This window comes from Macaca nemestrina, chromosome 17, assembly GCF_043159975.1.
Source record: "Macaca nemestrina isolate mMacNem1 chromosome 17, mMacNem.hap1, whole genome shotgun sequence".
Lineage (NCBI taxonomy): Eukaryota > Metazoa > Chordata > Mammalia > Primates > Cercopithecidae > Macaca > Macaca nemestrina.
The window spans coordinates 84,865,574-84,890,672 of record NC_092141.1 but is presented as its reverse complement, the minus strand read 5'-3'; the positions used below and the strand labels follow the sequence as shown (position 1 = coordinate 84,890,672).

Sequence of the window (25,099 nt, the reverse complement as noted above, 5' to 3'; positions counted from 1 at the left end):
TGAAACCCAGCTCCCCGAAAAAGTGGAGCAGAGCAGCTGGGCTCAGGAGGGAGCATTTATTGAGCACTGGCTGTGTGCCCCAGGGGGTCCCACCGGCCCCTGGAGAGAGAGTGCCTGCCCCAGCACTGACCCTCTGCACAGACTCCCACCCCCACCCCATGCTTGGGAGGAGAAGCCACATTAGGTAGGTAACAGCGTGACTCAAGAGACCTGCTCAGGGTCAGAAAGCCCATGGAGCCTGCGGCTGGACGGTTAGGTGTTTTGTTTCTCCCTTACCAAAAGCAGAAGTCTGGCTAACTAGTAGGTGGAGGGTAGATCCGTGCACTTTTTCCAGAAACTTCGCCGGTGGCCGCACACAGGACGCAGTGCTTGCTGCAGCAGTGAGAGCTCGTGCCGCCGCAACATCAGCCGAGCTTGGTTAGATAGAAAGGCCTTGCTCTCCTGGGGTTCCCCCTGGCCTGATACACACTGCCAGGGAGGTGGGCGCTAGGCCCCAGACCCGCCTTGCCTGCTCAGCTGCAGGGGAAATGCTGGAGTGCCTCTAAATACTGAGGCTGCAGATCAGCTCAGACCCCAGGCAAGAAACTCCCCAGCAGAGGGCAGCAGGGAGAGGGGATGCTGATTGCAGCTGAAAGCTGGTTTGTGTACTCATTCAAGGGCCATTTGAAAAATACCAGTTAACTGGTCCCTGTCTGTTGGTGACCAGACATTTCCATCTCGCTGTTTACTTTAAAATAACCAAAATTACGTGTAGCCCAGAGAAGGAAGACACCCCAGTCTGGCAAGTGCCCGAAACCCAGCTCCAGGAAAAAGTGCAGCAGTGCTTGGGTCTGCAGGGAGCCCGCCAGCCCACGTGCACTGACTTTCGTTTCGTCGCCGAGCCCCGGGGGATTGCGCGGGTGGTCTATGCCCTTAGGCCATTGACAGATGAGTCCAGAAGAGGTTCCGCGCGACCCGTGGTCAGAAGCCCGGAGGCGGGGCGGGATTTTCGAGCCTCTGGTCTCCAGGACCTGGGCTGAAGGCCCACGGGGGTGGGATGGACCCGCCAGGCTGGGACCCGAGAGAGCCGAACCCAGCTCTCAGCCGGGGTGGCGCGGTGCCTAGAGGGAGGGGGGGGCGCAATGCTGGAACGTGGAGCCTTCGAACGGCCCAGGCCGAGGCGGGCAGGGGTGGCCTAGGCCCCTGCGGAGGTCGCTGGTCGAAGGTGTCGGAGAAGGGCCCGGCTTCCGGGGCGGGGACCTGGCCTCGCCCCGCCCCGCGTTAGCCACGCCCGGGCGCCCTCAGTACGCGAGGCCGGCTGTCCCTTTGAGAATTCCGGGGCCCGCCTGGCTCCCACCGCCAGCGGGCCATGGCCGCGCAGCTACTGGAGGAGAAGCTGACCTGCGCCATCTGCCTGGGACTCTACCAGGACCCAGTGACGCTGCCCTGCGGCCACAACTTCTGCGGAGCCTGCATCCGGGACTGGTGGGATCGCTGCGGGAAGGCGTGCCCCGAGTGCCGGGAGCCCTTCCCCGACGGCGCCGAGCTGCGCCGCAACGTAGCCCTCAGTGGCGTGCTGGAGGTGGTGCACGCCGGGCCCGCCCGGGACCCCGGCCCCGACCCCGGCCCCGGCCCTGCCGCGCGCTGCCCCCGCCATGGGCGGCCAATGGAGCTCTTCTGCCGTACCGAGGGCCGCTGCGTATGCAGCGTGTGCACCGTGCACGAATGTCGCCTCCACGAGCGGGCGCTGCTGGACGCCGAGCGCCTCAAGCGCCAGGTGACGCGTCCGCCGGGAACAGGAGGGGGCCGGACCCGCCGCGGCCTGGCCACCGCAGGATGACTCCTGCGGGCCGCGCCCTGCTCTCTCCGAGCACCCGGTGGGGGAGGGGAGCCTCAACTGGAGGGGCTTCGCCCAACCTGGGAGTTGATTATAAAAATCGCGGGTCTGCCAGGCGCGGTGGCTCACGCCTGTAATCCCCGCAGTTTGGGAGCCGAGGCGGGTGGATCACGAGGTCAGGAGATCGAGACCATCCTGGCTAACACGGTGAAACCCCGTCTCTACTAAAAATACAAAAAATTAGCCGGGCGTGGTGGCGGGCGCCTGTAGTCCCAGCTACTCGGGAGGCTGAGGCAGGAGAATGGTGTGAACCCGGGAGGCGGAGCTTGCAGTGAGCCGAGATCGTGCCACTGCACTCCAGTCTGGGCGACAGAGCCAGACTCCATCTCAAAATGAAAAAAAAAATATCTCGCATCTGTGCATCGGACTGGGATGTGCAGCCCGGCCAGTGCCGCAGGGTGGGTCTCAGGAGCTGCTGGATGCCTTCCGGATGAAAAAAGCCTGGGCATGAGGCAGCAGCTCCCTGCTCCGTGCCCAGGCGCTAGAGAACAGTCGTGTGTCTGCTTTAATTCGCTGTACGGGGTGGGGGTGGAGGGGTGAGGGGGGTATGGGGGCTGTTGGTAAATGGATAGACGAGCTCCCTGCCCTTAAGAGACTTAGAATCCACTTAAGAAGTCAGTGTTCCAGTAAGGCCTGAATGTATTCTTGCAAAATGCAGTGAGGAAAGTACATAGCATGTGATAGAGGTGTCGGGGTGACCCTGCTAAACAGGCCAGGAGGAGGAAGGGGAGGCCGCCTTCAGGCTGGCATGTGAGGGCTGAGGAAGCACCAGCCGGGAGGAGAAAGACCTGGGGAAGTGCATTCTAGGCAGAGGAATCAGCCTGCTTCCCTCTCTGGGATGGGAAAGAACTGGGCACGCGGGGTGGCTAGTGGCAGATTTGTGCCACTGAGATCTGTAGGCCAGGCCCGGGGGTCAGCAGGCGCCAGATCGGGCAGGGTCCTGGGGGAGCCTGTCTCTTACTCTAGTGTCATGGGAGCCATTGTAGGCTTGGAAGCAGGGTGGCACATGATCAGATTTGGGCTTCGTGGAGACTGATCACCTGGCTGGGGGCTGAAGGGGGCAGGACGCAAGACCTGAATAGGGTAGGAGCCCAGGGCAGGAGTGCAGGGAGGCAAGGAACCATTTGGAGGGCAGGGAAAGGAGACCAGGATGGAGGAGATGAGAAACGCTGAGGGGGAGCAGTGCCTTGTGGAGGCGAAAGCAGGCCAGAGGGGACATGGGGGACAGCAGAGAGGGCAGCAAGGGAGACACCTGGGTATTCTGTCTTGAGCACGCAGGTGGCTGGGGTCTGTGTGCTGAGAGACATAGGTGGAGGGCAGAGTTTGGCCTTGGACGTATAGAGGTGACAGTCGCCAGTGGGACAAACCAGGGGACGGGTCTGTGGCACCTGGGACCCCGGCCCTGCCGCGCGCTGCCCCCGCCACGGGCAGCCGCTGGAGCTCTTCTGCCGGACCGAGAGCTGCTGCGTGTGCAGCGTGTGCACCATGCGCGAGTGTCGCCTCCACAAGCAGGCGCTGCCGCCAGGAGTGGGAGGGGGCCAGACCCACCGCAGCCTGGCCACCACCGGGCGCAGTGGCTCACACCTGTGATCCCAGCACTTCGGGAGCCGAGGCGGGCGGATCACGAGATCAGGAGATTGAGACCATCCTGGCTAACACAGTGAAACCCCGTCTCTACTAAAAATACAAAAAATTAGCTGGGCCTGGTGGCGGGCGCCTGTAGTCCCAGCTACTGGGGTGGGAGGCGGAGCTTGCAGTGAGCTCCAAAGCTCAGGAGTGGAGAGCTGGGAGTCATTAGTGCTAGGAGGGAGAGAGGGTTCCAAGCTGGAGCTCCCAGGAAGATGGGGAAGGTTGGGGGAGCGGCAGCCCTGTGTGGCACCTGGAGAGGGGTGCCAGGAAGAGAACAGGCAGGGTGCCCATGCCAATCGGAGGCTCAGTACGAGGACAGAAATGACCTTCAGCACGGCCCTTGACAAAACCCATTTCAGCAGTGAAGACAGGACGTGGAATCATCTGGGGACAGAGGAGGGCTGGGGCTAAGGCATGGGTGGAGGATGGCACAGGGACGCTGGATGGAACAAGAAGGGAAGGGGTGGCTAGGAGGCCTGATGGGCAGGGAGGGATGGGGGGGTGCACAGCTGGGAGTCAGCGAGGTGGGAGGACTGGGACAGAGGTGGCTGGAACAGGAGAGGGCAGGAAGGTGGTGGTCAGAGAAGGAAGAATGGGTGCCTAGAATGGAGATTTTAGAGCTGGTGACAGGGCCAGGGTGAGTTCACGGGAGCGCTGAGATGAGGTGAAGGAAAAGGGTTCCAGAGTGTCGCAGGACATTCCTTGTAGCTGCTGAAGCCGCCGAGTAGGATGAGACAAGATGTACTGCTCAACAGCGGGTGCAGAAGACTGAGCTAGGCATGGAAGTTTGAGTTGGAGGCCAGTAGAGGGCCATATGGAGGAAGGGAGCAGCAGGGGCAGCCAGTAGCACCAGGGGAGCCAGGATTTTGCAAGAGAGAGGGAAAGGGACATGGGGGTGCCTGTCCCTGGGGGAGGGCGGGTACCCTGGGAGAGCCTGCCTTCCTGCCTCCTGTGTTCCTGTGTTAAATGCTGGAGGCTGGGGGCCTGGCGGAGCTCTGGGCTTAGGAAGATCTGAGGACGTTGACCAAATTATCAACCTCTCTGAGCCATTTCCTCCTCTGTGATGTGGGGATAGTAACAGTCCCCATCTCAGTGCATTGTGGGAAAAGCGGAAACAAGATGGTGAAGCTTTTGACCAGATGCTGGGAATGGGGCCCCCGGGACCTGCATGGTTCGTCCCGCTCTCATGAGAGCGTGGTGTTTTGATTCCCAAGGGACTCAGGGAGCATAACCGAATAAGGGTCCCTTCCTCCCCCCTCAGGCTCAAAGCTAGGGCCAGGGACTGGCCGGATCCCCAGAAGAATCTAGTTTATCCATGCAAATAACTGCCCACTTCTCAGACAGCTTTGGTGCTTTGGGTGGTCCCTGCAGTCAGCTTCTTAAGTCCCAGGGCCTCCTGGACCACTGACCCCTCTGCAGTGAGACAGGGACCAACAGCTTTAGTATTTGGGGTCATCCCTGCAAGGCCTCCTGAGCCAGCATTATCACTTTCATGTGTTGATGGGTAGGGGGTTAGGTCCAGAGAGGGCAGGTGCTTTGCCTCAGCTTGCTCAGCATGCAAGAGGTACAAATGGCAATGGAAGTTGGGTCCTGAGCCCAAGGCTTCTGCTCTGCTCAGGTACCACCCTGCTACAGGTTAGGAAAGACTTTGTCCGGACCCGCCGGGGCACGGCCCCCACTCTCCCTAGGTTAGAGTGAGGCCTGTGCTCCGGAGGCTGGCCTGGGTGGCGTGGGGAGGGGCTGCCTGGTGTCTGCAGGCATGGTTGGTTGTCTGAGAAAGGGTGTCACAGCCAATCCTGGCCCTCTCTTGTTGCTTGTCCCATGGGCGGCCACCACAGGCCCAGCTGAGAGCCAGCCTGGAGGTTACCCAGCAGCAGGCCACCCAGGCCGAAGGCCAGCTACTAGAGCTGCAGAAGCAAAGAAGCCAGATCCAGGTATGAGGGCTGTGCCTGCCCGCCCACCATGGCCTCACACTGCATCCTGGGGGCGGTCACCAGCTGGTCCCTGGAACACCGGGCAGCAGGGAGTGTGGCTGAGCAGGGAGCTGGGCACAGGGGTCCTGGGGAGGTTCCCAGGACCCTGCCTCCCAACATCCCTGACCCTCAGCCCAGCAGGCAGCCCTGGCCCTAGCCTCCCTTGGTATGGCACAGGGCCCTGGCCACCCTGAAGCCCCTGCTGTGCCCACCCAGAACTCAGCCTGCATCTTGGCCTCCTGGGTCTCCGGCAAGTTCAGCAGCCTGCTACAGGCCCTGGAAATGCAGCACACGGCAGCACTGAGGAGCATCGACGTGGCCAAGACGCGGGTGCTGGCACAGGCTCGAGATGAGGAGCAGCGGCTGCGGGGCCACTTGGAGGCTGTGGCTCGCCATGGCTGCAGGATCCAGGAGCTTCTGGAGCAGGTGGATGAGCAGACCTTCCTGCAGGTGCGAGGGCTCAGGCACAGGTGGGGGACTTGCTTCCCTGCCCCTTAGGCCCGGGCTTACTTGTTCTCCCTGGGGCTCAGGAATCACAGCTCCTCCAGCCCCCAGGGCCTCTTGGGCCACTGACCCCTCTGCAGTGGGATGAAGACCAACAGCTGGGCGACCTGAAGCAGTTGCTAAGCCGGCTGTGTGGCCTCCTCTTGGAAGAAGGGGGCCACCCCGGGGCACCAGCCAAGCCTGTGGACTTAGGCCCCATGGGTAAGACTGACCCCAGGCCCCCACTACTGCCCTGGGCCCAGCTGCCGCTCCCGCTGTGGGGCAGAGGGGGGTCAGGGCCCACACATCATGACCTCTCCAACCATCCTCCTAATGCTGCTTTGCCCCCTAGAGGCCCCAGGTCCCCTGGCACCGGTCCCAAGCACAGTTTGTCCACTGAGGAGGAAACTCTGGCAGAGTAAGGAGGCCATTCGTGTATGTGTGCAACTGTGTGTGCGTGTGCAAGGAGGTGCCTGTGCTGTGAACAAGTGTGTGCACACACATGTTTGTATGCACATGTGAGTGAGGGGGGCACGTGTTGTGACTGTCCTGCCGGGACATCTGAGCCTGGCCCTACCCCCTGCACACCTCGTGCACATCCACCCTGAAGCAGAGGCAGCCAGTGTTCATTGAAGGACAGAGTCTGGGGCACAGACCCGCGATTCTCCCGCTTAATACTGAGTTAATGGATCTGGGAGCCCCAGTTTTCTCAGCTGTGAACAGGGCTGATAGAGGATTCCGCCTGCGAGGTCATGGCGAGGATTAAGTGTTGTGGTGGCTGCTGGTGCTCAGCATGCCTGGCGGAGGTTTAGCAGCGGATAAATGGAGATCCAGTTGTGCTGTCTTCCCCTAGCCCACTTCTGTTCTTCTTTCTCCAACAGATTATCGTAATCTGACCTTTGATCCAATCAGCGCCAACCGTCACTTCTATCTATCGCGCCAGGACCAGCAGGTGAAGCACTGCCGTCAGTCCCAGGGCCCAGGCAGGCCCGGCAGATTCGAGCTCTGGCAGGTGCAGTGTACCCAGAGTTTCCAGGCCGGGCACCACTACTGGGAGGTGCGCGCGTCAGACCACTCAGTGACACTGGGCGTCTCCTACCCGCAACTGTCACGGTGCAGGGTGGGGCCCCACACAGACAACATTGGCCGGGGACCCTGCTCCTGGGGGCTCTGCGTCCAGGGGGACAGCCTCCAGGCCTGGCACAACGGCCAGGCCCAGCGCCTCCCAGGGGTGTCAGGGCGGCTCCTGGGCATGGATTTGGACCTGGCCTCAGGCTGCCTCACCTTCTACAGCCTGGAGCCCCAGACCCAGCCCCTGTACACCTTCCATGCCCTCTTCAACCAGCCCCTCACCCCCGTCTTCTGGCTCCTTGAGGGTAGGACCCTGACCCTGTGCCATCAGCCAGGGGCTGTGTTCCCTCCGGGGCCCCAGGAAGGGGTGCTCAGCTGAAGAAGGCATGGGATGGAGCCCTGGCATAGCTGCCACCATGCCTGCGTGCCCAAGAGCTGCCCAGCTCCAGCTCGGAGACTGGAGGACCAGCTGTTGGCCTCTCTGTTAACTCAGAAAGAGATTGGAGGTGGGGGTAGGTGAGCATAAACCCAGAGTTCACTGTTCCAGCCTCTTTGAAGGGGACACGGTCTAGGAGGGGGATAAATGGGATGCCCTTGCCCCAAACAGAACCCAGTTCTAGGTACTGCCTGGGCCTGGGAGGCTAGAGCAGTGCCCAGGGGACTTCTGGGCTTACGGGACAGCGTGTGTGACAAAATTCAGATCCATCTGAACTTGCCTCTGGAGATGATAAGGGCCAAAGGAGCAGTTAGTGAGGGGCAGTGAGCCAGAGTAGTCCCAGGGCCGACAGATTCCTCCCTCCGTCCCGCCTGCAGCTCTCTTTAATTTTTTGTAACATTTGGATAGATGTCCGTCCTGTCTTGTAGTCTTTTTATTTTGTGCATCCTTATAATTATATTCTATTAACAATTTTGTTTTCTGCATTTAAACATTTTTTTTTTTAGGAGATGGTCTTGCTATGTCACTCAGGCTGGTGTACAGTGGCACAATCGTGGCTCACTGCAGCCTCGAGCTCCTGAGCTCAAAGGATCCTCCCACCTCAGCTTCCGAAGTAGCTGAGATTACAGTGTTTTCTGAAGTTTTTTGACTTAACATAAGCATTTTTCACATGATTGAAAATTTTCACTGATTGCTGTAGTCATTCTAATGGCTATCAAGTTTATCCATTATTGGACATTTAATTTGCTTTCTTTTTAGCTATACAAACATCGATGTGTTTTTTTTGAGACAGGGTCTCCCTCTGTCACCCAGGCTGGTGTGCAAGGGTGCCATCATGGGCTCATGGGATTCTCCTACCTCAGCCTCCTGAGTAGCTGGAATTATAGGTGTGCGCCACCACGCCTGGCTTATGATGAATATTTCTGCGCAGGATGCTTGGCCGCATTTATGGTCATGTATGTAGGCTGTTACCTCAAGTGAGTCACTCAGGGAACAATGAGCACTTGAAGATTTTTTTATTCAAAAGACACAGTGAGATTTTTTTATTCAAAAGACACAGTGAGGCCACCTTGAGTCCGGCCGACTAAGGCCCCTCAACCCTGTCACCAAGCAGCGCGTGACACTGGCAGGACCTCCGTCTCCAGCATCCCACCCCTGGGTGTGGGACTTTGGGGCAGCCGTGTGTGCAGGTGCCAGCGCAGGCTAGCTCCTCCTGGCTTGGTGTGGTGTTTGCCATTACAGAACATGCTGCCACGAAGAGCCCTGGGCATGATTTTGCTTGTACTTCCGGAAGTGGGGTTGCTGGGTCATCAGGTAGATGTAATTTGTTTTACTTGAAATGTTCCACTTCTTGTTCTGGGAGGTGGTTCCAAGGGTGTCTGCTTTTGGCCAGGCGTGGCGGCTCACGCTTGTAATCCCAGCACTTTGGGAGGCCAAGGCGGGCGGATCACAAGGTCAGGAGTTCGAGTTCAGCCTGGCCAACATGGCAAAACCCCGTCTCTACTAAAAATAGCAAAAATTAGCCGGGCGTGGTGGTGTGCACCTGTAATCCCTTCTGGGGAGGCTGAGGCAGGAGAATTGCTTGAACCCGGGAGGTGAGGTTGCAGTGAACCGAGATTGCACCACTGCACTACAGCCTGGGTGACAGAGCGAGACTCCATCTGAAAAAAAAAAAAAAGGGGAGGGGTGTCTGCTTTTGTAACTTTAAAAACTGGACATCTGTGTTATATGTACTCATGGATAAATATTTCACAATAAAAATTTTTTAAAGGATAATACATGTAATATACATACCCCAATATATATAATGTTTTTATATTTGTTAAAAAAAAAAAAACAAAACCTCCCACGACAACCCCATCCCAATCACTGCCACCATTGCAGCCTCCATCTTGTGTCCCTGCTCCTAGCCTGTGGCTGTTTGTTCAAGAGCAGGGCAGGGACTTGGATTGGCACGGCCCAGGTAAGGCCTTTCCAGGAAGATCCTCAGATGGGAGCTCCCCAGACATGGGGAGGGAATCTGACATGTGGAGCCCCACAGCCAGGAGGCAGGCAGGACCTTGCTGGCCGGCTAGGGGCAACAGTGGGAGCTGAAAGCCCAGCCAGGCAGTATTGGCCTGGCCAGATAGCCATCATTGCTGTCCCCACCTCATACTCCCTCCTAATCCAAGGCTGCAGCAGAAGCTTCCAGAGGGCTGAGCCGCGCTCTGAGAGGGGCAGAGCAAGGAAGAGTGGCCCCCTGTCTGCTTCTGAGGTGGGAGGTGTTTGGGGTCATTTATTATATGAAATTCTTCTTCCTATTGGGTGGTGGTTCTTTCTATATTCTGTGGGCGTGTTCTGTATTATAAATATTGACCCCTTTTTCTTTCTTTCTTTCTTTTTTTTTTTTTTTTTTGAGACAGAGTCTGGCTCTGTCACCCAGGCTGGAGTGCAGTGGCGCGATCTCGGCTCACTGCAAGCTCCGCCTCCCGGGTTTACGCCATTCTCCTGCCTCAGCCTCCCGAGTAGCTGGGACTACAGGCGCCCGCCACCTCGCCCGGCTAGTTTTTTGTATTTTTTAGTAGAGACGGGGTTTCACCGTGTTAGCCAGGATGGTCTCGATCTCCTGACCTCGTGATCCGCCCGTCTCGGCCTCCCAAAGTGCTGGGATTACAGGCTTGAGCCACCGCGCCCGGCCTCTTTCTTTCTTTTTTTTTGAGACGGAGTCTCGCTCTGTCCCCCAGGCTGGAGTGCAGTGGCGCGATCTCAGCTCACGGCAACCTCCACCTCCCGGGTTCAAGTGATCTTCCTGCCTCAGCCTCCTGAGTAGCTGGGATTATAGGTGCATGCCACCACGCCCAACTAATTTTTGTATTTTTAGTAAAGTTGGGGTTTCACCATGTTGGTCAGGCTGGTCTCAAACTCTGGACCTCGTGATCCACCTGCCTCGGCCTCCCAAAGTGCTGGGATTACAGGCAGGAGTCACCATGTCCAGCCCTGCCTTTTTTTTCTAATGGACAGCCTCCCGAGCCATTGTAGGCTCAGAGACTCCCACTCTTTATTTCTTTTTCGTTTTTGTTTGTTTGTTTGTTTTGTTTTGTTTTTTGAGATGGAGCCTTACTCTGTCACCCAGGCTAGAGTGCAGTGGTACAGTCTTGGCTCACTGCAACCTCTGCCTCCCGGGTTTCAGTGATTCTCCTGCCTCAGCCTCCAGAATAGCTAGGACTACAGGCACCCACCTGTAATGCCCAGCTACTTTGTTTTTTGTTTTGTTTTTGAGACAGAGTTGCACTCTGTTGCCCAGGCTGGAGTGCAGTGGAGCGATCTCAGCTCAGTGCAACCTCTGCCTTCCACATTCAAGTGATTCTCCTGCCTCAGCCTCCCAAGTAGCTTGGATTATAGGCGCCCACCACCACACCCAGCTAGTTTTTGTATTTTTAGTGGAGTCATGGTTTCACCAGTTTGGCCAGGCTGGTCTCAAACTCCTGACCTCATGTCATCTGCCCGCCTGAGCCTCCCAAAGGGATCTACGCCTGGTATTGCAGGCGTGAGCCATTGCTTTTTTTTTTTCTTTTTTCTTTCTTTTTTTTTTTTTTTTTTAAAGAGATGGGGCCTCACTCTGTCACCCAGGCTGCAGTGCAAGGGCAGGATACAACCTCCGCCTCCTGGGCTCAAGTGATCCTCCTCCTGCCTCAGCCTCCTGAGTAGCTGGAACTACAGTCGCATACCACTTCGCCCAGCTAATTTTTTAATTTTTTTGTTGAGAACGGTTCTCACTGTGTTGCCCAGGCTGGTCCTGAACTCCTGGCTTCAAGCGATCCATGCTCAGCCAGCCTAACTTATTCTGAGAGAACTTTCCATGTCCTCTCCAGGAAAATGCACACTGGTATCGAGGGAAAAGGCAGCACAGAGTTGGGATGTGACATTTGGAAAGGGGACACGTTTGATTAGCTTGTGGGTGTTTCCAGCATGTCTGGCCCACCCACCAGACCCCCTTACAGATTCTGGGCTTCAGTTATGCACAATCAGGTGGATGGTCACCCAGAGACGGAACAAGGGCAGGAGAGATTGTGAAAGACAGGGACCTCAAGGGCCAGCAGGATTGGAGGGAGTTGGATGGGAGGCCAGAGAGGTGTATTAGTCTGTTTTCGTGCTGCTAATAAAGATGTACCTGAGACTGGGCAATTTATAAAGGAAAACGGTGTGGGTTTTTTTTGTTTTTTTGTTTTTTTGTTTTTTTTGAGACGGAGTCTCGCGCTGTCACCCAGGCTGGAGTGCAGTGGCCGGATCTCAGCTCACTGCAAGCTCCGCCTCCCGGGTTCACGCCATTCTCCTGCCTCCACCTCCCGAGTAGCTGGGACTACAGGCGTCCGCCACCTCGGCCGGCTAGTTTTTTGTATTTTTTAGTAGAGACGGGGTTTCACCGTGTTAACCAGGATGGTCTCGATCTCCTGACCTCGTGATCCGCCCGTCTCGGCCTCCCAAAGTGCTGGGATTACAGGCTTGAGCCACCGCGCCCAGCCTTGTTTTTTTTTTTTAAACGGAGTCGCACTCTGTTGCCCAGGCTGGAGTGCAGTGGCGCGATCTTGGCTCACTGCCAGCTCCAGCTCCCAGGTTCATGCCATTCTCCTGCCTCAGCCTCTGAGTAGCTGGGACTACAGGTGCCCGCCACCACATCTGGCTAATTTTTTGTATTTTTAGTAGAGACGGGGTTTCACCGTGTTAGCCAGGATGATCTTGATCTCCTGACCTCGTGATCCGCCCGCCTCAGCCTCCCAAAGTGCTGGGATTACAGGCGTAAGCCACTGTGCCTGGCCTATTTATTATTATTATTATTTTTTTTTTTTTGAGACGGAGTCTAGCTCTGTTGCCCAGGCTGGAGTGCAGTGGCCGGATCTCAGCTCACTGCAAGCCCCGCCTCCCGGGCTCACGCCATTCTCCTGCCTCAGCCTCCCGAGTAGCTGGGAGTACAGGCGCCCGCCACCTCGCCCGGCCAATTTTTTTTTTTGTATTTTAGTAGAGACGGGGTTTCACCGTGTTAGCCAGGATGGTCTCGATCTCTTGAACTCGTGATCCGCCCGTCTCGGCCTCCCAAAGTGCTGGGATTACAGGCTTGAGCCACCGCGCCCGGCCTATTTATTATTATTTGAGATGGAGTCTCACTCTGTCACCCAGGCTGGAGTGCAGTGGCCCAGTCTCGGCTCACTGCAACCTCTGCCTCCTGGGTTCAAGCAATTCTCCTGCCTCAGCATCCTGAGTAGCTGGGACTACAGACATCACTACCACGCCCAGCTAATTTTTGTATTTTCAGTAGACATAGGGTTTTGCCATGTTGGCCGGGCTGGTCTCAAATTCCCAGTCTCAGATGAGCCACCGCACCTGCCCTGTTTACTTTTTAAGTAATATAAATATATTCATTTGACATTCATACAAACCAACTGTTTAAAAATACACAAAAAGCCAGGCGCGGTGGCTCACGCCTGTAATCCCAGCACTTTGGGAGGCTGAGGTAGGTGGATCACGAGGTCAGGATATCGAGACCATCCTGGCTAACACGGTGAAACCCCCTCTCTACTAAAAATACAAAAAATTAGCCGGGCGTGGTGGCGGGCGCCTGTAGTCCCAGCTACTCGGGAGGCTGAGGCAGGAGACAGGTGTGAACCAGGGAGGCAGAGCTTGCAGTGAGCCGAGATCACGCCACTACACTCCAGCCTGGGCGACAGAGCGAGACTCTGTCTCAAAAAATAAATAAATAAATAAAAATTTTAAAAACTTGTTCAGAGACAGTGAGGAAAAAAGACAATGAAACAAACAAACAAAACAAACAAAAAAGCTTTTTAACCAAAAAACAAAACAAAAAAGTACATCAAAAGCATAAAGAAGTCCAGGTGCAGTGGCTCAGGCCTGTAGTCCCAGCAATTTGGGAGACCAGATCACCTGAGGTCAGGAGTTCAAGACCAGCCTGGCCAACATGGTGAAGCCCCCTTTCTACTAAAAATACAAAAACTAGTTGGGCATGGTAGTGCATGCCTATAGTCCCAGCTGCTCCGGAGGCTAAGGCACGAGGATGGCTTGAACCCAGGAGGCAGGTGTTGCAGTGAGCCGAGAACGAGCCAGTGCACTCCAGCCTGGGAGAAAGAGTGAGACTCTGTCTCAAAAAAAAAAAAAAAAAAAAAAACCGGCCGGGCGCGGTGGCTCAAGCCTGTAATCCCGGCACTTTGGGAGGCCGAGACGGGCGGATCACGAGGTCACAAGATCAAGACCATCCTAGCTAACATGGTGAAACCCCGTCTCTACTAAAAAAATACAAAAAACTAGCCGGGTGAGGTGGCGGGCGCCTGTAGTCCCAGCTACTCCGGAGGCTGAGGCAGGAGAATGGCGTGAACCCGGGAGGCGGAGCTTGCAGTGAGCTGAGATCTGGCCACTGCACTCCAGCCTGGGCGACAGAGCAAGACTCCGTCTCAAAAAAAAAAAAAAAAAAAAAACATACAGAAAAGGAAGTGCTCTTAGGGACATGGTGTTTGGATCCCCTTTCAATAATTTTCAGAGACACAAGTAAAGCTAGAAATAGTTTTTTAATTACTCTCATCACCAGATTGCTTTTTGCTTTTTTTTCCCAGAGACAGGCTCTTAATATGTTGCCCAGGCTGGTCTCCAACTCCTGAGCTGGAGTCCTCGTGCCTTGGCTCCCAAAGGATTGGGATTATAGGCGTGAGCCACCACACCCAGCCACTTGTTTTTATTTGATTTTTTTTCTTTTTTTTCTCAAGCAGTACTAAGGTCAGATAGTCATATGTGAAATTTATAATTATTCAAGCTGCAACCTATTGAGCTTAAATTCTGCTTCCTCTGCAGGACGAGTTACGTGACCTCTGGCAAGACATGGTACCTGTCGGAATTCCTGTTGCCGTCCTTTAGGATGGGGTCCTTGGATGGACAGAATGAGGGCAGGTGTGAACGTGCTGAGCTCACATGGTGCCAGTTACCCTTGCCCTTGGCTCTTAGACAATTCATTTTGAAGGGAACTAATACATTGGGCAAACAACTTTAAAACTTTGGAAATGGAAATGAAATAGATGCCAGACTGGGCACAGTGGCTCACATCTGTAACTCTAGCACTTTGAGAGGCCGAGGCAGGCAGATCACCTGAGGTCAGGGGTTTGAGACCAGCCTGGCCAACATGGTGAAACCCCATCACTACTAAAAAATACAAAATTTAGCCGGGCATGGTGATGCATGTCTGTAATCCCAGCTACTTGGGAGGCTGAGGCAGGAGAATCGCTTGAACCCGGGAGGTGGAGGTTGCAGTGAGCTGAGATTGTGCCACTGCACTCCAGCCTGGGCAACAGAGTGAGACTCCATTTCAAAAAAAAACAGAAAAGAAAAGAAATATCTAGATGCCACCACACTGACAAACCACGTCTCTGTGCTTTCCTCCTGGGGGGCAGATCTTTTCAAGCAGGGAGGATAGCAGGCTGTGGGTGGGGAGCAGAGGGTTGGCTGGGACCCAACCGGAAAGGCACCCTCTCCTCCAGAACCAGGCAGGTTTATGGCCTCAGCAAACCCAGGCAGCCTGGGCCTCCCAACCGCTCCTGGGGCTTGGCAGACAAGTGACAGTCCTGATCAAGTGCTCTTGAGAAACCAACGTATGGAACTCATTACCCACCTTCCTGCCAAATCAGGCACACCCAGGCCGGCTCCCTCTGCCACTCCCTCTGCCTGGAAGGTCTTTTCCCACCCCAGCCTCTGCCTGCCCGAGTCCTAGCAGTCTGTGAAAGCCCAGCTCAAATGCCACTTCCACAGTTCCCCCAGCCTTTCCCATGGAGCCCCCAGGAGCAGATTGCACTGCTCTTTTGGCACTTGGAGTTGCAACAGTCTGAATGTGTGTGTACCCTCAGAAGTGATGTGTTGAGATCCTCATCCCTAAGGTGATGGTCCAAGGAGGTGGGGTCTTCAGGTGGGTGAAGCCTCATTCATGGGATGAGTGCCCTTGTCCGAGGGGCCCCAGAGGCTCTCTGGCTGTCTCTTGGCCATGTGAGGACACAGTGGGAAGGCAGCCATCTACAACCCAGGAAGTGGCTCTCACTGGAACCCTGACTGTGCTGTCACCGTGATCGCAGACCTCCAGCCTCCAGAACTGTGAGGGGTGTCTGTTGTGTATAAGCCACCCAGTCTCTGGTGTTCTGAGATAGCAGCCAAGAGACACTAAGACAGGGGTTACTGAATGCCTGGAGAGCCAGCTCCCTCCCCAAGAGACTGGGTCCCTCCTTCTTTCTTTCTTTCTTTTCTTTTTTTTTTTTTTTTTTTGAGATGGAGTCTCGCTCTGTCGCCCAGGCTGGAGTGCAGTGGCACAACCTCTGCCTCCCGGGTTCAAGCAATTCTCCTGCCTCAGCCTCCCAAGTAGCTGGGAATACAGGTGCACGCACCACCATGGCCGGCTAATTTTTTTGTATTTTTAGTAGAGATGGGGTTTTGCCATGTTGGCCAGGCTGGTCTGGAACTCGTGACCTCAAGTGATCGCCCACCTCGGCCTCCCAAAGTCCTGGGATTCCAGGCGGGAGCCACCGCGCCCGGCTCATTTGTGCTCTTTTTCTTGTGTTTTCTCCTCTTTAGCTCTGAACTCATTAAGTTCCTTCTGAACATTTCTAGCCTGGTCTCAGGGGACCTGAGAGTATCTTCCCATCCCCCAAGCCCAGAGAGCTGGGGAAACAGAGGCAGGAATGCAGACCTGATGGGAGAGGTGGACAAGGGTTTGGGATGGCCGCGGCAGTGTGTGCTGAGGTTTAGGGAAGGGCCAGGGTCCCGGAACACAGAGAAGGCCAGGAACACCAGGGGACATGCATGACCTCTAGCACATTTGAGGCTGGGCCTCTCTCCAACCTTTCCTTATGTGCTGTTATAGGTTGAATCATGTTCCCTGAAAAAGACTTATTCAGATCCTAACCCCCAGGACCTGTGGCTGTGACCTTATTTGGAAATAAGAGTATTTGTAGATATGACCGAGTTAAGATGAGGGCATACTGGAGTAGAATATGCCCTCATCCAACGACTGGTGTCCTTACAAGAAGAGGAAATTGGCACCGGGCTCAGTGGCTCACGCCTGTAATCCTAGCACTTTGGGAGGCTGAGGCAGGCAGACTGCTTAAGCCCAGGGGTTTGAGTGAGCAACAGAGCAAGAGTCTCTCAAAAAAAAAAAAAAAAAAAAAAAAAAAAAGAGAGAAGAGGACATGAACACAGACACAGAGAAAAGGCAAATGACAACTGAGACTGATATTAGAGCGCATCTTACAGCTGAGAGCCAAGGAACGCCAAGAACTGCCAGCCAGTACCAGAAGCTGGGACAGATGCCCAGGACAGAGTCTCTCTCAGATCCTGCAGAAGGAAGCCACGCTGCAGCACCTTACTGAAAGCATTTCTTTCTATTCCAAATGGAGACAATACACCACAGTGGTATGAGCAGTTACCTGTGACTTTGTCACTAACCGAAATTACAGGTATCTCCGGGTGCAGTGGCTCATGTCTGTAATCCCAGCACTTTGGGAGGCTGAGGTGGGCAGATCACTTGAGGTCAGGAGTTCGAGACCAGCCTGGCCAACATGGTGAAACGCCATCTCTACTAAAAATACAAAAAAAATTAGCCAGGCAAGGTAGCATTTAATTTTTTTTTTTTTTTTTTTTTGAGATGCTCTGTCACCCAGGCTGGAGTGCAGTAGCGTGAACTCTCACTGCAACCTCTACCTCCCAGATTCAAGCGATTCTCCTGCCTCAGCCTCCCGAGTAGCTGGGATTACAGGTGCCCACTATCTTGCCTGTCTAATATGGTGAAACCCCATCTCTGCTAAAAATACAAAAATTAGCTGGGTGTGGTGGCGGGTGCCTGTAATACCAGATACTTGGGAGGCTGAGGCACGAGAATGACTTGAACCCGGGAGGTGGAGGTTGCAGTGAGCCGAAGTCGTGCCACTGTACTGCCAGTTGGGTCTCAAACTCCTGACCTTAAGTGATCCGCCTGCCTCAGCCTCCCAAAGTGCTGGGATTACAGGTGTGAGCCACCACACCCAGCCCCACTGTAGTCTTGACCTGCCCAGGGTCAAGTGATCCTACCACTTCAGCCTCCCAAGTAGCTGGGACCACAGCCTACTGCACTCAGCTATTTTTTTTGTTTGTTTGTTTGTTTGTTTTTGTAGAGACGGAGTCTGCCTATGTTGCTCAGGCTGGTCTCGAACTCCTGGACTCAAGTGATCCTCCCACCTTAATCTCCCCAAGTGCTGGAATTACAGGCATGAGCCCCTGCACCCAGCCTGACATCACTGTTGATGTTGACCTTGATCACCTGGCTGAGCTACTGTGTCAGGTTTCTCAGCTGTGAAGCTTTGGCTCCCTTTAGAAGAGTCGCTCTTCACAGCCCACAGGAGTGGGAAGTTAAGTTCCTCTTCACAGTCGCTACAAAAATCATTTGGGCCCGGGAGTGGTGGCTCACGCCTGTAATCCCAGCACTTTGGGAGGCCGCGGTGGGTGGATCACCTGAAGTCAGCAGTTGGAGACCAGCTTGGCCAACATGGTGAAACCCCGTCTCTACTAAAACTACAAAAATTAGCCGAGTGTGGTGGTGGGCCCGCATAATCCCAGCTACTCGAGAGGCTGAGGAAGGAGAATCGCTTGAACCCAGGAGGCACAGGTTGCAGTGAGCTGAGATTGCGCCACTGCACTCCAGCCTGGGCGACAAAAGCGAAATTCCATCTAAAAAAATAAAAATAGGCCGGGCGCGGTGGCTCACGCCTGTAATCCCAGCACTTTGGAAGGCCGAGGCGGGCGGATCACAAGGTCAGCAGATCGAGACCATGGTGAAACCCCGTCTCTACTAAAAATAGAAAAAAAAAATTAGCCAGGCGCAGTGGTGGGCGCCTGTAGTCCCAGCTACTCGGGAGGCTGAGGCCGGAGAATGGCGTGAACCCTGGAGGCGGAGCTTTCAGTGAGCCGAGATTGCACCACTGCACTCCAGCCTGGGCGACAGAGCGAGACGCCGTCTCAAAAAAAAAAAAAATAAATAAAATAACATTATTTGGAATTTTCAATGCGAAATGTGTCTATTCTCCCTGGCTTGTTAATTTATTATTTATTTATATCGGCATGGACCCATAGATGTTTATTTTACACTTTGGGTTATAATCAGCGCTACTTTACTTATTCTGTTGTCATTCCGGTGTAGTGTTTTAACATTATTGAGATATAACTCATACAATAAAACGCACCACTTTAAGTGCATAATTAGATGAGCTTTAAATACTTCCAGTTGGGGAACCCCCAGCCCTACCACAGGTACCCCCAGTGTCCAGGGACCAGAACTAAATTCCTCAGGCAAGGGACTCAGGGAATGATATCAACTTCCCATTTCATATCTAGAAAAGCCCAAGTTCCCCACTGGGTGTAAACAGAGTCGCTAAAGGGGCTGGGCACTGTGGCTCAGCCTGTAATCCCAGCACTTTGGGAGGCTGAGGCGGGTAGATCATCTGAGGTCAAGAGTTCAAGACCAGCCTGGACCAGCCTGGACAACAACGCCATCTCTACAAAAAATTACAAAAATTAGCCGGGTGTGGTGGTGAGCGCATGTAATTCCAGTTACTTGGGAGGCTGAAGCAGGAGAATCACTTGAATCCGGGAGGCGGAGGTTGCAGTGAGCCGAGATCACCCCACTGCACTCCAGCCTGGGCGACAAGTGCGGAACTCTGTCTCAAAAAAAAAAAAAAAAATAGAGTCGCTAAGGGGCAAAAACATATGTACATCAGCAGTTATTTTTCTCTGCAGTCAGCAGCTCGGGAACTTTGCTAAGGGTGCCGGGGAGGGGTCGAGCGCAAAGGTGCAGGCGTGACACAGCTAGACCCGCCCAGCTCCTGTGGAGCCCTGGCCAGGCCCAGAAGGACCAGAGGGATGGAGGTTGAGCCCTTCCCATTTCTTCCGCTGTACCCCTCGCGTTCTCCGCCCGCGCTCCCTCAGTTTCACACCCTTTCAGCAGCTCCCTTCCTTGGGACCACGCGGACTCCCCTGGGGGTCGCGCGGGCTCAGAGGCCTCCCCGCGTTGTCTGGGCGGGGACTGAGAGTCAGCGGACCAGCGGGCGGGCGGGCGGCGCTGCGGGGCGGGCCGAGCTGGGGGCGGGCGGGGTCCGGAGCCCTGGCCTAGGTCCCAGGGGGCGGTGCCGCGGCGCGAACGGCCCGGGTCCCTCCCAGGCCGGAGCAGAATCGGCGGCGCCCTGGGCGGCCGCGGAGCCATGGACAGCAGTGGTCCCTTCAGCTGCCCCATCTGCCTAGAGCCGCTCCGGGAGCCGGTGACGCTGCCCTGCGGCCACAACTTCTGTCTCGCCTGCTTGGGCGCACTCTGGCCGCATCGTGGCGCGAGTGGCGCCGGCGGACCCGGAGGCGCGGCCCGCTGCCCGCTGTGCCAGGAGCCCTTCCCCGACGGCCTTCAGCTCCGCAAGAACCACACGCTGTCCGAGCTGCTGCAGCTCCGCCAGGGCTCGGGCCCCGGGCCCGGCCCCGGCCCCGGCCCGGCCCCTGCTCCGGCTCCGGAGCCCTCGGTGCCCAGCGCGCCGCCCAGCGCCCCGGAGCCGTCGGCCCCCTGCGCGCCCGAGCCGTGGTCCGCGGGCGAAGAGCCAGTGCGCTGCGACGCGTGCCCCGAGGGCGCGGCCCTGCCTGCCGCGCTGTCCTGCCTCTCCTGCCTCGCCTCCTTTTGCCCCGCGCACCTGGGCCCGCACGAGCGCAGCCCCGCGCTCCGCGGACACCGCCTGGTGCCGCCGCTGCGCCGGCTAGAGGAGAGCCTGTGCCCGCGCCACCTGCGGCCGCTCGAGCGCTACTGCCGCGCGGAGCGCGTGTGTCTGTGCGAGGCCTGCGCCGCCCAGGAGCACCGCGGCCACGAGCTGGTGCCGCTGGAGCAGGAGCGCGCGCTTCAGGAGGTGGGCTCCGGGGGCACACTCGGGTGAGCCGGGGCTGGTGACTGACCGCGCGCGAGCGGGCCGAGGACCTTGGACCCCTCAGCCTTCCCGGGTTGGGTCTTAATTTCCTCCTCTAACCTGAGGATCTTTGCGGTCCCTTCCAGCCTTGACAAGGTCATCTGCTCGCGGGATGGAGATGGGAAGGGAGAAGGAGGGACGTGAGAGAACGGGACAAGGACGCGAAGAGGGGGCAGGGGACCTGAAGCCGGGCCGGGGTCTATGGGGGCGTAGGCGGGAGGGAACCGGGTCAGGCCCGCGGGGTTCCGGTAGCGTGGCTCCTGCTGCCGCCCAAGGGCTCACCCGGTCTCAGCTCAGATTTGCCCTGGGCTAAGTCTGCGGCTTTCGATGGGTGTGGCAGGCGGCAGGAGGGCGGCCGGGCACACAGATTCTCTGTCCAGCTGTTCCAGGGGCCAGTGGTGGGAGCATGTGCGCCGCGGCCTCTACCTCCCGCCCCCAGTTTCCTTTGGCCTCCAGCCCGGTCTTGGCGCCTCTGGCCAAGGGATTTTCCGTCTCTCCTGCCTGGAGCAGTGACTCATAAGACCTAGGGGATTTGCCCGGAATCCCCTTTTTTCAGGCCTGGACTGTGGATGCAGGTTCTTTGGGAACAGTGATCCCCAGGATAGCTTAATGCTTCCTTGTGCAGTCACCCCCAATCCCCGCACCTAACTCGCTTACTCTGTGCCTCTTCCCCGCCGGAGGAAGTTCTCAAATTCATCTGAGTAACACTGAGACCAGCGGAAGGCCCTGTACTGGGCCTCCTGTCAGAGACGGGAGGCAGACACCCAGTCAGCCTGCGGGCCCCCAGGCGTTCGGGAAAGGCACCAGCCTGGGCTGCAGGCACCTCTGGCATATTATGGGACATCGTGGCCACTCCAGTCCCACCCAATGCACAGATACCACTCCCCGGTCACCCCCTTCTCTCCCCTGGCAAGGCCTGGGACCCCAGGGCAGGGCTGTGGCCTCTGCCAGACCTCACACTCATGGAGGGTGTTGTCCACAGGCTGAGCAGCCGAAAGTCTTGAGCGCCGTGGAGGACCGCATGGACGAACTGGGTGCTGGCATTGCACAGTCCAGGCGCACAGTGGCCCTCATCAAGGTCAGACACCCCTCCCCAGCCTCCATCCCTGTCCTCCCCTGCAGTGGGCATACTCCTGGCAGTGTATGCTTTCAGCATGGCACAATTCACTCCAAACAAGCCATGTGCATACCCACTGAGCACAAGTGTCCCCTGACCTGGCCCAGATGCAGGGTAGGCTCAGGCTGGCCCCTCTGTCCTCTCAAGAGGGTGAGTGGGAAGCTGGGGTCAGGGAAGGAGGGAGCCACAGTCCAGGACGGTTCTTTGCCCTCATTGCCCCCGCTACTGTCATCCTGTGCAGAGTGCAGCCGTGGCGGAGCGGGAGAGGGTGAGCCGGCTGTTTGCAGAGGCTGCGGCTGCCCTGCAGGGCTTCCAGACGCAGGTGCTGGCCTTCATCGAGGAGGGGGAAGCTGCTATGCTGGGCCGCTCCCAGGGTGACCTGCGGCGACAGGAGGAACAGCGCAGCCGCCTGAGCCGAGCCCGCCAGAATCTCAGCCAGGTCCCCGAAGCCGACTCAGTCAGCTTCCTGCAGGTGAGGGCCGCTCTGGGGGCCACAGAAGGAACAGAAGCTGGGACAGGTCGGGGTGGAGGGAGGAGGAGACAGTGGGTGCATGACCTCCTGGCAGAGCCGCCTCCACCCCCAGCAAGGAGGAGCCATGGCCAGCAGAGTTTTAATGGGCATTTGTCTGGCACAGGAGCTGCTGGCACTAAGGCTGGCCCTGGAGGAGGGGTGTGGCCCTGGCCCTGGACCCCCGAGGGAGCTCAGCTTCACCAAATCTTCCCAAGCTGTCCGCGCAGTGAGAGACGTGCTGGCCGTGGCCTGCGCCAACCAGTGGGAGCAGCTGAGGGGGCCGGGTGGCAACGAGGACGGGCCACAGAAGCTGGATTCGGAAGGTGGGCACCGCCCCACTCCCCCGATGACTCACCATCTCCCAGCCTCTCGCACAGGCCCCCAGGCCTGGTGCCCATCCAGAAGTGGAGGAGGAAAATTGTGCCTGGCACAGGGAGGAGCCCAAATCCCGCCAGTGACTAGAGCTGCCACCCTGTGGGGATCAATCAGCCCCTTGGACCTGGGGTAGAGGGGGCTTCTCCTAGCCCACCCTCTAGCTCCAGAGGGGCTGTGGCCCGGGAAGCACGTGGGGCAAGGAGCAGAACACAGGCAATGGGCATGCGTGTGAGCACAGCATGCCACGTCTGGGTGGTGCTTGCTCCCTGGTGGCTCTGGACTCTGGGAAGAAGTGAAGGGGGAAGGGATTGTAGTCAGGTTCGGAGGGGGGCAGTCTGGGGGCATTCTCACCATTATCTCCTCTTCTGCAGCTGATGCTGAGCCCCAGGACCCCGATAGCACGAACCTCTTAGAGAGTGAAGCTCCCAGGGACTATTTCCTGAAGTGTAAGTGGGCGCCCGTGCCCCCTCCACTCACGCCGGGCCCTCCCAGGGCTGCTAGGCTGATCCCAGAAGCAGGTCCCAGCAGGGCCCTGGCACACAAGGGTTAGGATTCCTCTCCCTAGTTCGTGGGGAGAGCTAGGGCAGCTCCTGGGGTGGTCTCCGGCGGGGCTGGGTTGTGCCGGTTGGAAAGCAGGGGAGAGGCTGTGTTTTCGGGGGTGGGCACTTGTGGAGGGGCCGTGCCCTTTCAGCCTGGCCCTGAGCCCTGCCTCTCTCTTCTGTCCGCGGGATCAGTTGCCTACATCGTGGATTTGGACAGTGACACGGCAGACAAGTTCCTGCAGCTGTTTGGAACCAAAGGTGTCAAGAGGGTGCTGTGTCCTATCAACTACCCCGAGTCGCCTACCCGCTTCACGCATTGTGAGCAGGTGCTGGGCGAGGGTGCCCTGGACCGGGGCACCTACTACTGGGAGGTGGAGATTATCGAGGGCTGGGTCAGCGTGGGGGTCATGGCCGAAGACTTCTCCCCACAAGAGCCCTACGACCGCGGCCGGTTAGGCCGCAACGCCCACTCCTGCTGCCTGCAGTGGAATGGACGCAGCTTCTCTGTCTGGTTTCATGGGCTGGAGGCTCCCCTGCCGCACCCCTTCTCGCCCACGGTCGGGGTCTGCCTAGAATACGCCGACCGTGCCCTGGCCTTCTATGCTGTGCGGGACGGCAAGATGAGCCTCCTGCGGAGGCTGAAGGCCTCCCGGCCCCGCCGGGGTGGCATCCCGGCCTCCCCCATTGACCCCTTCCAGAGCCGCCTGGACAGTCACTTTGCGGGGCTGTTCACCCACAGGCTCAAGCCTGCGTTCTTCCTGGAGAGTGTGGACGCTCACCTGCAGATCGGGCCCCTCAAGAAGTCCTGCATATCTGTGCTGAAGAGGAGGTGATGCCGGGCATGGGCGCTCCTGCTGCGGTCTCTGCTCCAGGAAGCTGCCTCCTCTGGGCCCTCTCCTTCCTCTGGGGAAGGCACCAGCATGAGTCCCATACACTCAGCCTTCTCATTTCTAGAGGCTTCCACCTTTTATACACTCAGCCTTCCCCCCACACAAGGCAGGAGGCCCCCCAGACCCTGTTCCCCTGCAGACCTCGCTTCTGAGAGACAGAGCTACAGCTGGGATAGCTCCAAGCTACCCTGACCCCTCCTTTTCCAGGTTTCTAGAACAATGTCTGGCATATAGTAGGTGCTCAATAAACACTTGTTGAATGAATGACTCCTTTTCCATCCTCGCCACCCAAGGATTCCCAGAACCGCTCTCATTCATAAGCTGGTTGAGTGGGCAGGCAGGAGAGGGGCCGGAGCCCCTGGTCCCAGGATTCCTGTTGAGAGAGCGCCCTGGCCTGTGAGAAGGGGGCTGGAACAGGGTACCTGCCCTTTGGGGCACCCCCACTCCCTTGTTCCCAGCAGGGGCAGCCAGAGGTGGCTTCTCCAGCCCCACTGCCATCCTGGCTGCTTGAGTGTTTGCTTGGGATGGCCTGACTCCCACCAGCTATTTCTATCTTTCATGCGGCAGCCTGGCTCTGGACCTGCCATCGATGTTTGTACTGTTTGTGCCCAGCATTAAATGCAGGCCTCACCCCTCCAGGAACAGGGCAGGACCCCTGGGCGTGGGCAAGAGAGTTTTGAGACCTGGAGCTTCCTTCACACATAGCCCTCAGCCCACAGAGCCGGCCCAGGATGTGGCTGGAGCCCAGAGCATCTACAATAAGAGGACTTATGTCCTGGCTAGGCAGAGTGACTCACGCCTGTAATCTCAGCACTTTGGGAGGCCAAGGCAGGCAGATCACTTGAGGTCAGGAGTTTGAGACCAGCCTAGGCAACTTGGTGAACCCCTCATCTCTACTAAAAATACAAAAATTAGCTGGGCGTGGTGGTGGGTGCCTGTAATCCCAGCTACTCAGGAGGCTGAGGCAGAAGAATCACTTGAACCCGGAAGAATCACTTGAACCCGGAAGGCAGAGGTAATAGTGAGCCAAGATCAATCACACCACTGCACTCCAGCCTGGGCGACACAGCAAGACTCCATCTCAAAAAATAAAAGGACGTATGTCTCCCTCTGGAATCTTCTTGTCCTCCATGCTGGGGACACCTGTGACCTGTCTCCCAGGAGAGCCTCTGCCTCTCTTCTGGGAGGGCCCAGTGCCCTCTGCTGCCCTAGA

The 25,099-nt window shown here is 57.0% G+C and overlaps 2 protein-coding genes across 4 annotated transcripts; both read left to right on the top strand.

Annotated features, from left to right (window-relative positions):
- The first annotated feature begins 1,348 nt into the window (after positions 1-1,348).
- On the top strand, positions 1,349-8,491 carry LOC105469182 (tripartite motif containing 65). Of its 2 annotated transcripts, XM_011719887.2 has the most exons (6): positions 1,349-1,756; positions 5,344-5,439; positions 5,695-5,928; positions 6,009-6,183; positions 6,314-6,379; positions 6,843-8,491. In XM_011719887.2, the coding sequence occupies exons 1-6, from the start codon at positions 1,349-1,351 to the stop codon at positions 7,409-7,411; spliced, it is 1,548 nt and encodes a 515-aa protein (XP_011718189.2). In that variant the 3' UTR covers positions 7,412-8,491. The 2 variants fall into 2 exon arrangements, with proteins under 2 accessions (XP_011718189.2, XP_011718190.2); XM_011719888.2 differs by lacking the exon at positions 6,314-6,379.
- Positions 8,492-19,676: 11,185 nt separating this feature from the next.
- On the top strand, positions 19,677-24,150 carry LOC105469180 (tripartite motif containing 47). 2 transcript variants are annotated; one of them, XM_011719884.3, is made up of 6 exons: positions 19,677-20,394; positions 21,434-21,529; positions 21,810-22,040; positions 22,204-22,402; positions 22,826-22,900; positions 23,189-24,150. In XM_011719884.3, the coding sequence occupies exons 1-6, from the start codon at positions 19,714-19,716 to the stop codon at positions 23,827-23,829; spliced, it is 1,923 nt and encodes a 640-aa protein (XP_011718186.1). In that variant the 5' UTR covers positions 19,677-19,713; the 3' UTR covers positions 23,830-24,150. The 2 variants fall into 2 exon arrangements, with proteins under 2 accessions (XP_011718186.1, XP_011718187.1); XM_011719885.3 differs by having other exon boundaries at positions 19,683-20,417.
- The last annotated feature ends 949 nt before the right edge of the window (positions 24,151-25,099 follow it).

Coding starts and splice junctions, on each gene's coding strand:
- LOC105469182 (XM_011719887.2), top strand. CDS start 1,349: ATGGCCGCGCAGCTACTGGAGGAGAAGCTGACCTGCGCCATCTGCCTG. Junction 1,757..5,343: donor CCGAGCGCCTCAAGCGCCAG/GTGACGCGTCCG, acceptor CGGCCACCACAG/GCCCAGCTGAGAGCCAGCCT. Junction 6,380..6,842: donor GAGGAGGAAACTCTGGCAGA/GTAAGGAGGCCA, acceptor TTTCTCCAACAG/ATTATCGTAATCTGACCTTT.
- LOC105469180 (XM_011719884.3), top strand. CDS start 19,714: ATGGACAGCAGTGGTCCCTTCAGCTGCCCCATCTGCCTAGAGCCGCTC. Junction 21,530..21,809: donor GCACAGTGGCCCTCATCAAG/GTCAGACACCCC, acceptor CATCCTGTGCAG/AGTGCAGCCGTGGCGGAGCG. Junction 22,403..22,825: donor ACAGAAGCTGGATTCGGAAG/GTGGGCACCGCC, acceptor CCTCTTCTGCAG/CTGATGCTGAGCCCCAGGAC.